Source organism: Pholcus phalangioides, unplaced genomic scaffold (assembly GCF_987345545.1).
Source record: "Pholcus phalangioides strain wild (caught in Gottingen) unplaced genomic scaffold, Ppha-v1.0 ptg000042l_1, whole genome shotgun sequence".
NCBI classification, from domain to species: Eukaryota; Metazoa; Arthropoda; class Arachnida; order Araneae; family Pholcidae; genus Pholcus; species Pholcus phalangioides.
The window spans coordinates 36,897,932-36,913,772 of NW_028301628.1; the positions used below are offsets into that span (position 1 = coordinate 36,897,932).

Here is a 15,841-nt window from a genome sequence, read left to right on the forward strand (position 1 = left end):
ATAAAACATTGAAAAATCAATAAAATGAACTCATTCATAATATTTTGTATAACTCAAATTATATTTTTAAAAGTTTTCTGGATTTTTTAAAAAAATATATATTTTTCTTCTTTAAAATGAAGAATGAGAAGGCGCGCCGTTTTTTTTCATTAAATAATTAATACAGCCGGTGAAAATAAGGTAACGAAAATAAACTGTAACCGAAAAATTAGTGCTAAATAAAAAAGGCATTTATGGATGCGCGTTTATCGTAATATTTTTATTTAATGGAAATGATAACTATTGATGCGGATTAATATTCAGATAAAGCTTTGTGTGAAGGTACCCTGAATTTTTTTATATATATATATATTTTTTTCTTTCTTTGGGGGCCCAGGCATATAACGCGCAAGACAATCCTATCCGCCATGTCGATGTATCTGTCCTAGGGCTCAATGGTGGTAGAGTTCAGTGCAAGACATCTAGAGCCTTAATTTTTTTTTTCCCCGTTGTTATCATTTTCTTTTTGAGCTATGGATTCCAAAGACGCCAACTCAAGTTGCAACGATGACGAAAGCTCCGCTGAAACTGTAACTACGGAGATAGTTAAAAAGAAAGACCAAGAGGTAAATAGAAATCCTCCTATGTCATCATTGATCCACCAACATTCTCCATGTAACTAGTGTGTGTGTATATCACCCTGTACTGTTATTACGGTCCATTTTATGCCATTATTTTTTGAACATTTGAATTTTATTGAGTGTTTATAATATTTGATAGTAATTATACATCTGGAAAATCTAAAAGCTATATAACAGCACACAATTAATGACCAATAGATCTGTATATATATATATATATATATATGAAATGGTGCTGTTGACATTTTGATGTTAGAATGAAATTTCTAGCACTTTGATGAATTGAGGAAAAAAATAGTACATATTTCTAGGACTCTTATTTTGTTAGCATAGTTTTTATTATGTATTTGCGTGGAAATGAAAATAATTGTTTCAAGATCATGTTTATTTTACAAAAATTTGTTCTGTTAAAATGCATTTTTAGTCCGAAGCAACAAAATTTCTATTTTGTGGAGATTGACTGGATATTCACTTGGAATTCTTTTTACAACAATAAATCCCGGAACAGCTATAGTATAATCCCGAGTTGGCAATATGTTGAAAAATTTGTTTCTTTGGGAAGAAAAACGTTTGGCTGGACAGTCCCCTGTTTAACCTTGAGCCGGGTTTTCCTAGGAGCAGGTTTCTACCTGAATTTCAGGTTTTTAACCAATGAGCATTTTCACGCAGCACACAGCGCAAAAGTTTTACTCCTAGGAAAATCCGGCTTTATCATAATGTTTTGGTCAGAACCCGATTCTTCTGAATTTTTTGTATCTATATGGAAAAATCCACAAATTGTACTTCGCGGAAATCAAAACTCTGCAAAAACCTTGGATTTTTTTTTAAATCTGTGATCATGTTTTCTCGAGAATAATACAGGAAATTGCCAATTGTTGTCAAATATGATACCAAAGGTAAGCTAATTTTCCGATTATTGCAAAATCCAAAAAAAAAAGAAATTGCCAAAGCAATTTATTTCCTCTGCGGGAAATAAAATGGTATTGTAAATCAGTGAATTAAAATGAATTTTATGGAAAAATATCTAAAGGGCAAATATATGAGAGGAATGTTCTGTCATTGGTTTCAATGAATTTAAATTCAAGTAGGCTTTGCTGAGAACATGGGAAAAATTAGGAAAATTTTAAAAAATGTCAGGGCAAAAATTATAGAAAATACAGAATGTCCCAGAAAAACAGGTCACATGTTTCCCCTTTTAAAAAATCCCTAATTTTCTCTTTCATTTGTATGACATGTTTTCTTTGACAGCAAAATGTTTTGTCATGTGACAAACTACAGATTTTTTTAATCTGAGAATCGGCACCTATGGTGGTAAGTTTTGAAAATGGAACTATTTGTATTACTACTGCTTACTACTTAGACACCCCCCCCCTCCAAAACAGAATGTTTTGCATTGTTTAGCAACGAGCCCTCAGCAGAATGGAAATGTTCTGCGGTAAAATTTCCCGCAAACTGAGAGGAGGCATCGACGTATGTGCCATCAAGGAAATGCAGCAGTCAGGTGAGGGAGTACGACTGGTGGTCAAGACTGAGAGGAGTTACTCACGCCACATACCTGCCCTCGGGAGAGTGCAACAGTCAGGCGAGAACATATATCTTGCGGCCTAGATGGCGGCGGACCTATGACTACTAAACATCAGATGCAGACAATCAAACTGATAAGTGAAATTTAGACACTATGAAATCATGGATGGGCGACTGTGATTAGCTGATTCATTGCGATTCAAAATTTTATATTCCAAGATTATCGACAATCATTCGATTAATTGACAATTGCTAAATTGTTTATGGAATGGACTATACGCCATCATCTTATAATCCTGTTTATAATTTTGATTGCCCATTGGCATCTGTTGTTTAGACTTTAATTATTATATGATTTCAGATTGGCAATTGTTTTTATTACATATTTTATTTATCATTTTATTTTCGTTGCCTTCATCTGAGGCGACGATGTTTTGTTCATAATAAAACTTTCCGGATACACCCATCCTTTGTGAATGCTTCGACATCTCTGAGATGGGAAGCAGGGTGTGTCCGGTCGTCAAAGGTAAAAATTCTCCTAGTGTTTTCTACTTATAGCCTATTGTTCTGCCACATCATACGTCACAGATTTTGGCATATTCTGCTTTGGAGCTGAACCAGTGGTTCCCCCCCCCCTCCCGGTTCACTGCCCCCTTCCCCTTTCTATATTGGAATTGTTCAGGACAGGCTTACACAGTTACAATATAGTCAGATCAGCTAAATGAAAAATAAAAATTTTGAATTTATGAGCAATTCACATTAGTGTAGGAAATACGTAGAGTATATAAACCTCCTTTAACAGCTACCTCCAAACAACGGCCACATTTTGCTAGAACTGAATGCGTCCCATAGACATTGCATTATGGGTGACCTCCAAACAACTGCCATTTTGGACACGGGGAAAAAAACTTATCGTTATATATATGAGAAAAATAATTTTCAAGCTGATTTCAGGGAATTTTTTTTTGTTCCCCGCAAACTCTATGGAAAAAGAAGAAAGAAAAAGATGTATGTGTGCTTTCTTTTCCTGGGTACAAATGTTAGATGGGTATATTGAAGGTAGTGGAGAGAAAAGAGAAAAACTTCAAGAGAGAGATCACAGGAGACGCCAGAAGACTTGCTGTCAGCACTTCAATCACAAGAAGGCAATGCAAATTTCCGATTACTAGAACCCTTTTGTTTATTTAGGTTTCCCTATTCCAAAGCAGACTTGCCTACTTTCCAGATTTAGGCGGGAGACTCCATATTTTGTATACTTCCCATTCTCCGGTATTATAAATTTCTACCGATTTTAGCCTAAAATTAGATTTTCCTTTCAACTTTAGCGGAAAAATTATGAATGTTAACTGCATGTATGTCCTTTTTGGCATACACTTTGAGCAAATGAAGTATAACTTCGAATTGCCAACCTATTGCAGACAGCAAAAATCGTGTAGTGCTTGATGGAGAGGTGGTTTTTATCTATTATGGAACTGATTCTTCTTATGATTCAGCCTAAAAACTGATTTTTTTTTTACTCTCAATGATTCAAAACCCAGTTCGTCGGAGCTTATGAAAATCTCTCATGAGAACGCTGAATTCAGCACACGTGAACTTCCCCCATCCTTTCAACACAGTTATTTCACACCTTTCAACTTCAAGGCGCGAATGCGAGCAGATTTCCCCGTTAAAAAGTCTCGCCACAGAGAGCAACAGGCCTACAACGTAGCAAATATTCAATCATTACACTTCACTCACAATTTGAAGTATAGATGGCAGCACTGAAATATCAAGCACAGCACTAGCTACACACTCAGACTGTTAGGTGCACTCACTTTGTTCCAGACTCTGCCACGAAGCTGGGCTGGAAGAGATCTCGGCAACGGGATGAGTCCGGTGACAGACTCCCTGGCGTTCATTCATTCAGTTCTTTCACACCATCAGAATTGCCCGTGCTGTCCGCAGCTATGCTTCCAAATTGGTTTTTTGTTTGGTTTTGCATGGCTCCGTGCTGGTCTGGATTCTGCTTTACATTACAAGATGAGAATCAGGCTACACTGCACTTCTTTAAACTGGGTTTAAAAAGACTACAGATATTTGGAATATTAGAAATTGCACTGATTTCAGTAATTGTTAAGCAACGAGGTTGAACATGTCTGAATTCGAAGATACATCACAGTTGCCGTAGATCACGGCAGTTACTGTGATCTATGGGAGCTCTACCCAGTTGCTGTTGTGTGCTGACCAACTGTGTGATATAAAGCTGTCGCGATATGGTGGCATTAAAAATGAAAATGAAGGCATTCCAGATAGCATAAAAATTAAAAAAAATAAAAACTACATATATGTACTCAGTTGCCTCTTATCGGAAAGTTGAACTCTGATGGTTTATGTTCGTATGATTTCATATTAAAAGTTTGCTTTTTCAAGATGAGAGGCAAATGTTTTGAATTATTATATTATGCTCAGGGCTCTTGGGAGAATTTCTGGGATTTCAAAAGTTGGCACGTCTGCGAATGAATGGAAATATCGAGATTTTTTTTGGTAGGAATTTGTCGATTTTTTTAATAGTAATGTTTTTCAGTGCTTATTTTTCAGCTAACGGATTGAATTTAGGAACACCCCGGAAAAGTTTGGTTTATCATAGTTGGGAAACGAACTGTTCATGGGGTTGCTGGTACAGTCTCTTCGTCCACATATCGGCTTTTCTTGCTACGTTGCTTCTGTTGTGTTCTACCTCAGCCCAGCCAACACCCCATCTGTAAGATTCAGGAGAAAAGAGGTGGAATAAGGCTCGAGAGAAAAAGGACATTTGGAAAAAGGGAGGTAGTGTGTGAAGGTTTTGTACCGGAGAGACATGATGGTTTTGTTTGGGAATTGAAAAAAAAAAAAAAAGTTTTTTTCTTTGGGAGTCTAGAACCCAGTTATTGTGCCCTCAAAACGTGATAGAAGTACAGCCGAGGACCTACAGTGTCGCCAAGAAGAAGTCGGAGGGAAGTTTACTCCATCTATAGCAGACTAGCAGCGCATGACAAATTTAAAAAATATTCAGATGCCAGTCCAGGTTTTTAGGAGCCAGGCATGGTACTTTTGCTCATGGAAAACTGTCCTAAATAATGTTTTCTTCTATTTTTCTCATGTTAAAATACGTGTCTTAATGAAATCGGAAAATTTTGTGTTGCCCTCAGACACTCATTTAGCAACCTTATTTAGAAAAATTTAGGTGCCAATACTAATTTTCCAGAACTAAATAAAATAACTAAATTAATCAATTTTCCAGTTGCCATGGCAACCTGGAGCCTGGAATTTGTCCAGCCATGGACTATAGTACAGTCTAACTATAGGCTGGCGTTTGCTCAGCACTGCAAGTCTGAATTTTAGTATACTAAAATAGTGTTGTAGATTTATTAATGAATTATTATAATATTATTGATATAATATATTTTAATATAATCAATTATCCAATTAATTATAATCAACTACAGAATTAATTATCATTTTACATGCTTTGCAGATCGCAAATTTTTTTTCAAAAATAAAATGGCTGTTTTCCAATAGCAGCCACATTTTCAGAGTCCCATTAGTAGCAGTTGATGGAGGTTTTACTGTGCATTAATTTTGTCGCTGCATCCTTAAAAGCTAGCCTTGGGGAGAGGGGCGTTCGAGGGTATCGGGATCCACAATTTGGGAACCATTTGCTGAGATAGTAGATGAAATAATACTGATATATATGTAATTTATTGATGTATTTTAATGTTTTGCAGAATGGTGACAAAGTAAGTAAATCAAATGCAAAGAAAGAACCTGACCATTCAGAGTCTTCGGGAGGACCAGATTCTCCATTACAGAAAAAGTCGCAAAGGAATGATAGCAAAGAACTGGGCGGGGAATCGCAGAATGGAGGGAGTGAGCAACTCAAAGAAAATAAAAAACGGGGCAGTGACAAAGATGCTGATGATGGTATTACTGATGATGGTATTAATGACGAAGTAACTTCTAGTTCTTCGAGCAAGAAAACTGAAATTGATGGAGAGGAGGAAGAGGAAAAAATGGACACCGATTTTGAAACCAATGAGGTTATTTCCAAGTCTGTGACTAGTTCAGGTAGGGCAAAGAGCAAAGATTCAGTTGAAGAAACAGATGAGATTTCCGAAAAGATGGATGTTGATGAGAAGAAGCATGCACAAAAAGAATCTGATATTAAAGACGATAACTGTAAAAAAAAAGATTCTGAAGTGAAAAAAGCAAAGGGTCGAGCAAAATCTGAAGAAAAAGGGGATGACATGGATGTGGATATGAAGAGTAATGAAAAAACTGACAAGAAGTCCACTGATGATAAAACAGCTTTGAAAACTGACACAAAGGAAAATGAAAAAGCTAGTACTAAAGTAATTTACCAAATTATTTATATATATATGTATATATGTATGTATTTTATAAAATAGTGTTGTCATACTGTGTATAAAACTGTTATGTAATTGCTCTCGATAATGAATGTCATTTAGCAAAATGTGATAGTATATATATCTCGACACAAATCTCAAGGTAGGCCTACTGATTGATGCCGGATGTAATTGAATGGGTGTCTGGAAGAAGGGCTATGTTAATCTTTTCCGAAACTGGTTTTCTTTTTTTTAAATTTAAGAAGGTAAAATGATATGGGAATACTCTGCATATGGAATTTCCAAAGCGATTACAACCTCGAAGTGAGATGCCTGTAGTTTTTGGTGTATTCTGTACAATTTCAAAATTGTAACATACGCCTTTCTCCCTGACACCCATTCAATTGATAACAGCCTGTGAAAATGAAAGGTTGTTTGAAAATGGTCTGTAAATTGTCAGTCATACAGGAAATAGAAAAAAAATTGCTGCTTTTTTAAATTAGGGCTAGACAAATCCTGGGTGTCCGGTCATCATGGTGACTAAAAAATTGACATCCGCACCTAAATTTTTTCATGTCCTTTACTTAATTGAAATCTTGGAATAGCACAAAGTTATCAGAAATGTCAAGCATGTGCCTACCAGGATGGAAAGAGGTCCCTAAGTTAAGTAAAAAAATTAGTATGCAAAAAAAAAAAAAAAAGAATTAAAAATTAAGTTGGACAAGTTTGAAATTACATTATTTTGGACAAATTTCGTCGATAAAAAAAATACCTGGCATCTAAATTTTTTTCTGATTTGCCAAACCTTTCAAAACTATTGATAGTGGATCTAGACAAAAAACTATATTAATGAATTATTTTCTTGTTAAATTGAAGTAATTTTTCACCATGTTTTTTTTCATATATATTTGACATTTAAATTATTTTCTCACTCTGCTCAAATATTCTAATGCTATTAACAAAATGAAAAAACTGCTATTGACCTAAAAATAGGATCAGGCTGTGAATCTAAATAAAAAAAGCTGTATATATTTTGTTTATAATAATGTTAAGTTTTATAGAAGCTTATGCGATGTCACACAATATTTGCTTTGAGTTACTCCACATTATTAATACATAGTGATGTCATCACATAGTAATGTAACTGTTCCCAGAGCAGAATACACCAAAAAACTGATATACGTCATAGAACAGTCTCGGAGAATTTTCAGAGAAAACGAAGAAAACATTCTTCTCTCTAAAAAAAACACGCTATTGTGAGAATTTTTATTGCAGAACATTTTCAGTCAGCTGAACGCTTGTTGCAAAACAAAGCAAAACACACTGCTTTGGGGGGGGGGGGTAACAGTGAATCTCGGGGGCAAAAAACGCTAGTTTTAAAAATATGTTCATCAAGAAAGTTGTGACTGATTTTATCACAAAAATTTAATAACTTAAAATTTGAGACATTAAGCATAAATTATAATTGATGATAAACAAGATGTAGCGATTGATCTGTGGTTCTCAACCAGAGGGGGTCACGTGGTTCGTTCGTGGTCCTGGGATGATTTGGGGGGCATGGGTGAAAATCAAATGGAAGAAAAGGAGCCATGCTGGGTGGTTAAGGGGGGTTCACAGAGTTGTGAAAAAAATCAAGGCTTCAAGTGCAATATAGTACGGAAAAAGTGTGACTACCTCCAGAATCCAGTAGAACTAACTGTTCATAGAATCAGGGCTATCTTAACACACATGGACCCATTTGTGCATGGTCTGAGAACCTTATTACAAAGGGCCTATATGATGAGATCTGGTACTATGATTTTCAAAAGTATGTGAATATGTATGAAATAACTTTCAGTTAAGTATAAGGTTCAATATTATTGTTTGGGGCCCTATGATGATCAGGCAAACTTGCATTGAACTTCCACAAGATAGAAGCTTATTGAAACCCAGGGTCTGGAAATAAAGCCAGGGGTCTGACCATATTTATAGAATTTTATCTATAAATTTACACAAATCAATCCAATAATTAGAAAGTGCCCCGCTCCTGGACACAGGCATATTTACAGGAAGATGGGGAGGTGGGCTATTGCCTAGGGCAGTGGTTCTCAACCGGTGCTCTGCGGTGCCCTTGGGGCTCCTTGTGCACTCTCCAGGGGCTCCCTGGAAGCTTGAGGAAAATTTAAAAAAATAATTATAAATATTTTTTAATAGTAAAAATAAATCTGATCACTAACTTTGAGTAATTAATAAATTGACCTACAGGGCTCCACTATAGAATTTTTTTTACTTCTAAAGAGCTCTGAGTCAATGTGTAAGTCAAGAAAATTAGACTAGAATGGGGGGGGGGGGCCCGGCAGTGAAATCATAAATCCACCTTTGCTTCCGAATTAGGGTAGATGGAGGTCCTGAATAAGGTGGGGGGGGGCATGAGAAGAAAATATAGTTCAAAGGTGTCCATAGACAAGAAGGTGGTTAAGAAACAGTGGCATTGAGGTTATATTTTTATTCAAGATACAGTAAAACAAAAATTGTAAAAGAGGGCTAACCGTTAATCAGGATGGAGGGTCTAATAAGTATATTTTTGTTATACTATAGGAAATTATTATTTGGCTGTAAAAAAGGAGTGAAAACATGTGAAGGGTGTCCCGTTAAGAGGGTTTTTACTGTGAAATGAAGCGATTTGAGGTTCTTCAATGGACACAAGAAGTGATCTACTCTTGCTATTTGGGCGCTTGTGGAATAATGACTCGCATAGCAGCATCTGCTTAACTGGCTAGCAGCTGTTACCAGAAATTTAGATTTCAATCTATAATGTGAATTAAAAAAAAGTTTGCTACTAAATTAAAAAGTAAATATTTGTCCATTATACACATAAACATGTTTGCTTAGTACTTCAAATAACTCTTTCCCCCTCTCATTTTTACAGGAGAAGAGCATGGGCATAGATGCAATTGCCAAGAAGTTGGGTCAGCAAGTAAAAGTAAATGAGGTAAGCAAAATTTATCTGAGTAGTGTAATTGATTATGTTATTTATGTATGTCATCAGCAAAGACATTTCAGTAACTTTATGAGGTTTTCACTGAATTATGTTCCTATATGCCATTGTCGGTGAACAAACAGCTGGACTTCCTGAATGTGTATAGGAACTTTTGTATCAGGGTTGGGTTTTTGACATGACAAGCGTCAAAAACTGTCGAAAACCGTCGAAAAACCTAAATGAATGCCTTTGGATAATGTTTAGAGCTATTAATACACTAATTATACCCATTTATTTTCCCCTAAAAATTCTTAGCTCAGTGTGTATAAATTCACAGAGTTTCAAAGTGTATTTTCAATCGAAGCAGAGCTGGTAGGTAGGACTTAATACGCAAAGCATTTTTTTTGTGTTTGAATACAGCTTCAATTGGAAAACCATTGCATTATAAATGCTAGTAAATATACCATATCATAGTGCAATAGTAATAATAACTAAGTTTGACTAAGGATAAGTTGCAGGAGCTTCTTAAGCATCATATACAAGCTAGCATTGACAGTTAAACAATTTAGTATTTTGATCTTTAGATATATTTCAATGTTAGGCACAGTAAGAGTATTGTTTTAAGTATCAGTGGTTATCTAGATAATTTAATAATAGAAATCACCATTACATATATGATGTAATAAACCTTTTTTTAAATACTTATCTGTTGTAAAAAGAGTACAGCAGATGGTTTATATCAAAGCACATATATAAGCAGTTGAAGAAATTTTGGAAGGTCAATCATCTTGAATCAGAGAATGTCAAATCATTTCATAGTTTTTCCTTCAGTGTTTATGCTATGCTTTATTCAAATTGTATATTTTATAAGAAAAAAAACATATTTTGTGCAAAATAATTCTGCAGAGAGTAGAAAATTATTTTAGAATCATATTAAATATTTATTCTTTGTATAACAGTCACTTTAAACATTACATGGGACATTACATCCCATTTCCAATGGGAATTTTTATATTGAAAAGCAATATTTGAGGTTTTTGACAAAGATTTTTGATGGTGGGTTTGATGTGACAATTTAAACTGTCAAAAACTGCCATGTGTCAAAAACCTGCCAACCCTGTTTTGTATGTTACCAGTGAGATGGTCTTTGCTGGTGAAATTCCCTTTTGTGTGTATGTGATAGGGTGACCGTATTTTGAAACAACTAGGGCAGGGGTTCTCAAACTTTTTCACCCGTGGCTCCCCAGAGCTGTTTAATAAACAGTCTCTTCGAAAAACTTTTGTCAGAACCTTTGCTCAACTGTGTTCCTGACATAGGTTGGCGACGCACAGTTTGAGAACCCTTCAACTAGGGCATTTCCTATCCATGTACGTGTACATTGAAACGAATTGTGCGTGTGCACACAATTCATGTTAATTATAATTGTTTTTTTATTCAAAAAAATTATAATTGGTTTACTCGACAAAATCAGCATTTTCAATGAAATGATAAGATATGTACATAATTCTCCCAAAAAACGGTTCGTACAGTCACCCCTCTTAAATTGTCGTAATCCTAATTTTCTAATGCCATTCGTGGTCCAGAGAAATAAAGCACAAGCACTCTTGGATGTTTCAGTGAACACTGCCATGCTCCAGAGCAACACGTTGAAGGTGCATGTTGTATATACATGCAAAATTGTGTTTGACCTTGACATTGGAGAATTCTGTCCATAGGTGTGTGAATTCAATTAATTATTATGAATGATCTATTAACAAAAATTAACTATCTATTTTACTCCATCCAAATGCAGTGGAACCCAGGCGCGCATCTATATTGGGAATGATTGCATGCATTATCGCATCTAGTGAAATGAGATAATGCATGAATTTTTCAAAACTTATATTATTATAATGCATTTTCAATCTGCAGAAAAAAAGTCGTGAGGGTCGGAAAAACAAAAAAAAACAGGTCACCTCATTCGCAGCAAATAGTTTTTGCCAATATGTAAAATACCCCCCCCCCCCCAACAGCGAGCTTAAGATCCACCCATAGCGGAACCTCCATAACATACACCTCTCATTAATGGACAAAAAATTTCATCCCATGGTGTCTGTCATCAAGAGGTTCCACATTATAAATTCTCTCAACAAGCTCTTTCTTCAAACATTACCCCCCCCCCTCAATGTATAAAACCTTTTTGCTATGAAAGGGGGGAGGGAAGGGGTCATTCCGATCATTATGAATGTTGACTGCATAACTGTGCTATTAAATATGCTATATATACAGTTGGACCTCAATATAACAAACTCTGATTTTAGAAATTCCTTGATTTAAAAATTTTTTTTCAGAGGTCTGTTCAACTCGATTTAACGAATAAAAATGTCAGTTTTGTATTTGTTAAATAAGGGTGTGACTATATATGTTTTTTGTCAACTATGATTGCTTTTTGGTTCAGTCCCATTTGCAATTATTACCATCAGTAAAGATGTATAAAGTTGGATAATATAAAAAAAACATACCATATTTGTATCAAGTATTTTTTGGGATTATACAATCACAATTTACTTGCAATAAACAACTGCTGATTGATATCATTGCCAGTAATTTGAATAAATCTCACTAAATTTTGTAACAGGACCAAAAATTACGTAAGTTTACCGATCAGAGATTTTAATGCCTTAGTTCAGGGGGTTCTCAAACTTTTTCCACCCGCGGCGCCCCTGTTTCTTTTTCAATGCTTATCCACATACTTCCCAGAGCTGTTTGACAAAGAATATTTCCTAAAAACCTTTGTCAGGGTGACCGCTTTGTGGCACCCCTGACGGAGGTTAAAGGTTCACAGTTTGGGAACCCTTGCCTTAGTTGTTAGTTTTGGTAAAATTAAATTTTTTCAAGTCTCTTTTTAATGAAAAAAATATAAAATTTATATTTTTCAGGACAATAAACATGCTAATGGGGAAGAAGAAAAGAAAAAAGAAAATGTTGCTGATAATATGACAGAAAAGTCAAATCATGTATCTGAAAATGCTACAGAGGACAAAGTTAGTTTTATGATATGATTGCTCTCAATCTTGAATACTGAAACTATTCTAAAAAAAATATGGTAATGAATCTTGAAGTTGGGGGTGGGGGGCAGCAAAAATAACTATTTTTTATGGCTTTTTTTCTAGGTTTCAAGTATAATATAGCTTTCTATTTCTGCTATTTCTGACAAACCTTCACACCAATATTAGATACTTATCCTTCAAAAATTGATGAATGATCCTTATATATAACCCTTTAAGTAGAGCATAGCAGAAATTGCCAAACACCTATTAAAATGCCATATCTTTTTTTAATAAAGTAGACTTTTTCCAATTTTCAGCAGGTGCAAACTAAGGGGGTTGTAGGAAAAAGTATTCCATTGAGAAATTACCTTTATGAAATATCTAGGCTTGTTAATGTTAAAATAAGAGACTTTAAACGAGATATCTTGTCAATGCCACTTAAAGGGGTTATTTTCTATCTTTAGTCTCCAAGCATGATTTGAAAGATGCTCATGTTGATAGTGTCACCGTTTTATTCTCTTGATAGATTTCTTATAGTTTAACTAGTCATCTGGCTGTGCATGGAAATTTATGTGCATGGAATGCTATTTTAATTTTTAAAAACTAATTAGCAATTTCAATTATGATTTTTTTTTGGTTGATTATGAAATTCCTTTGAAAACAGTTGAGAACATGATGAAGTCAGTTTCAATGCATTTGTAATAAAAAATTCAATTGGAAAAATATATTTTATTAGCTTCAAACTTTTAAAAAGAAAAAAAGGGGGGAAAGAAAAAAATTAATTGGCCCCACACAGATGACTAATTAACAATCAAGATCTATACATTTTTTATCTTAAAAAATTTCATTGTTTTCTTAATTTTCATTTTAATATTAAAAATATTCATAACAAAGAGTTCACCTAATCTAGAGTGTTTGAATACTTACGAATCCATGATTCAATATTTTTATATTATATTTAAAGTATTACTTTTTTGTTAAAGTGATAAATAAAGAGGTGCTTAGCACCACTTAATTGGTTAGTTGAGATATATGAAGTAATTCAGATTTAACTAATCCGATCTTTTACCATTAACTTAGATTTAATCTTGCATTGTACAAATCAGACATATCTACAGACCTGCACTGTTGGGATTTAGGATGAATGAATGAACGCCAGAACTTTGCCACTAGACTTATCCCGTTGCCGAGATCTCTTCCAGCACAGCTTCGTGGCAGAGTCTGGAACACTTTATTTTGTGTCAAAAAAAAACAAAAAACCACAAAATTTTTACAACATATTTTCCCCGGACAATTGGGTACTGTTGCGATTAACAAATTTTGTAATGATTACAGACGAGATGGGATTAGAAGTTGGAGAAGTTTCGGGGTTTAGTTAAGATGAATGTACACACACACATATTAGGATGGAAGTATGTTTTAAAAATAATTGAGGGCCCCTCCCATACCATCTCATCTGTTATCTTACACTTGCGCCATATATACACAGGATACAAAAAGAAAAAGAAATGAGAATCTTATTGTGAAATAAAATATCCATTGGAGCGAGCCATCTCGCTTAACACCTTGAGAGCAAATGGGTTTGATAACTTGCGGACTAAAAGCCAGCATCAGTTTTATTGGGTTGAGTTCACTCGCTCCGGTGGATTTAATGAAAATATACAAAATAGAAGTATTGTATAGGGGAATATATACAATTAGGGATCACCCGTGCCATCTCGCTTAGCACCTTATTCGGTGAGCAACATGAATACGATAATATGAGTACGCACGTGTGTTGTGGACATGAAATGCATGAAGAACTTGAGTAGAGGAAAGTTGGGATTTAGGCTGGAGACTTCAGATTTTTTTCCTTTCCTCCAGCTTATTGTATTTGTTAAAAATTCCGGATTTTAGTAGAAAATTAGATTTGGGAGAAAAATTTATTTGATTTCTTTTAGATCAAAAATTTTTAGATTTTCCTTGAGCTTTCGCAATGGCATGGTATCAATGGCTATGGTCCCCGTTGGGGAAAACACCTGTCGAAGGCAGCCGTAGTTCGCTGGACCTACTTCACGGTTAAAGACGTCACTTCCATCGAGCAGCCATCAGAAAAAGTATTGGTGGCTGCATTTAAAGCAAACTGGCAACGACATTACTGGTTGCTGGGAAATGCTAAGTAAACATTCATCAGGGTCTTGTTTGCCTCATCCTTGTATAATTATTGTATTCTATTAAAAACCATGCGGCAAACACGGTAACAGTGAGAGATTGATGTTACACCACATGATATATGATACCACTAGATCAGTTTTTGTCAGCAGCCCTATATTTTGAAGTTTTTGTTTTCTCTGATCAAATGTCTTCAAAAAGAAAATGTACACCTGCATTTGAGAGTTTGTATACCTGAGATATATCCATCACTGACAGTATCTGTGATTATATTCAGCTCAGGGCTACCCATGGCCTGCTTGGGGGGGGGGCGTTTTTTCTCAACTGATTTAAAAAATTATCACAAAAGTTTTTGATCGGGTCCAGAGTGGGGAGGGAGGAGATACTCGACTCTGGAGAATCTCCGGATTTCTGGATTCCAAAAGTTGGCACATCCGTGTGTAGATTCTTATCATTGCAATAAAATGACTAATATATAGTATGGAAAAGTATGCTGGATTTTTGTGAGAAAATAGCATGATAATTACATTTTGAAGGTTGGCAGGTCTGTATCCATTACTTGAAGATCAAGACCACCTTTGAAGATCAAGATTCGTGTCTTTTCAATCTTGTGTGTGTGTATTTTGTTTTGGTCGGGTTCTTTCTTGGTTGCTATTACTGATTGAAAATACCCTGTTTGAACTTATCATATTAACTGTTCGTGTAACCAAGTTTTGTAACTCCGTATGAAATTTATATCTAATTGTATATTTTTTATTTGCTAAATATTATAATTTTTTTAGGAGAAAGAGAGCACAAAAAGTGAATCAAAGAGCAAAGGTGAAGGAACAGGTAAGAAAAGCCATATTACTGAATCGAGAATGAATTTTAATAATTTTTCTTATGGTAAGAATATTTCGCCACCTAAATACTTCATCTTGATAACCCGAAAATTCAGGATTTTAAGTAACTACGAAAAATGACGCTTCTTAGAATGCACTTTGATATGCTACAACTAGGCAATAATTCTGTTATACAATTCTTAGTGGTTATTCTTGTTTGTTTCTATAATCTCCTCTTGGAGATGTGAAGCAGTATGTACCCGGTCCATCAATGTCAATGTTTGTTTCTATGTAATATAATGTTAAATATGCAGTTCATTCAGTGTTTAAATGTGTTTTTAACAAAACATCTAAAATCAAGTTATCTAATTGTAG

The 15,841-nt window shown here is 34.9% G+C and overlaps 1 protein-coding gene across 1 annotated transcript in view; it reads left to right on the top strand.

Moving 5' to 3' along the window:
- Nucleotides 1–151: 151 nt before the first annotated feature.
- woc (zinc finger protein without children) overlaps nucleotides 152–15,841 on the top strand; it is a 48,366-nt gene continuing 32,676 nt past the window's right edge. Inside the window, exons 1-5 of the mRNA XM_089254843.1 lie at nucleotides 152–605; nucleotides 5,888–6,511; nucleotides 9,414–9,476; nucleotides 12,384–12,488; nucleotides 15,428–15,476. Coding sequence (XP_089110969.1) covers nucleotides 513–605; nucleotides 5,888–6,511; nucleotides 9,414–9,476; nucleotides 12,384–12,488; nucleotides 15,428–15,476 — 934 coding nt within the window. The 5' untranslated portion in view covers nucleotides 152–512. The remainder of the gene's footprint in view (nucleotides 606–5,887; nucleotides 6,512–9,413; nucleotides 9,477–12,383; nucleotides 12,489–15,427; nucleotides 15,477–15,841) is intronic.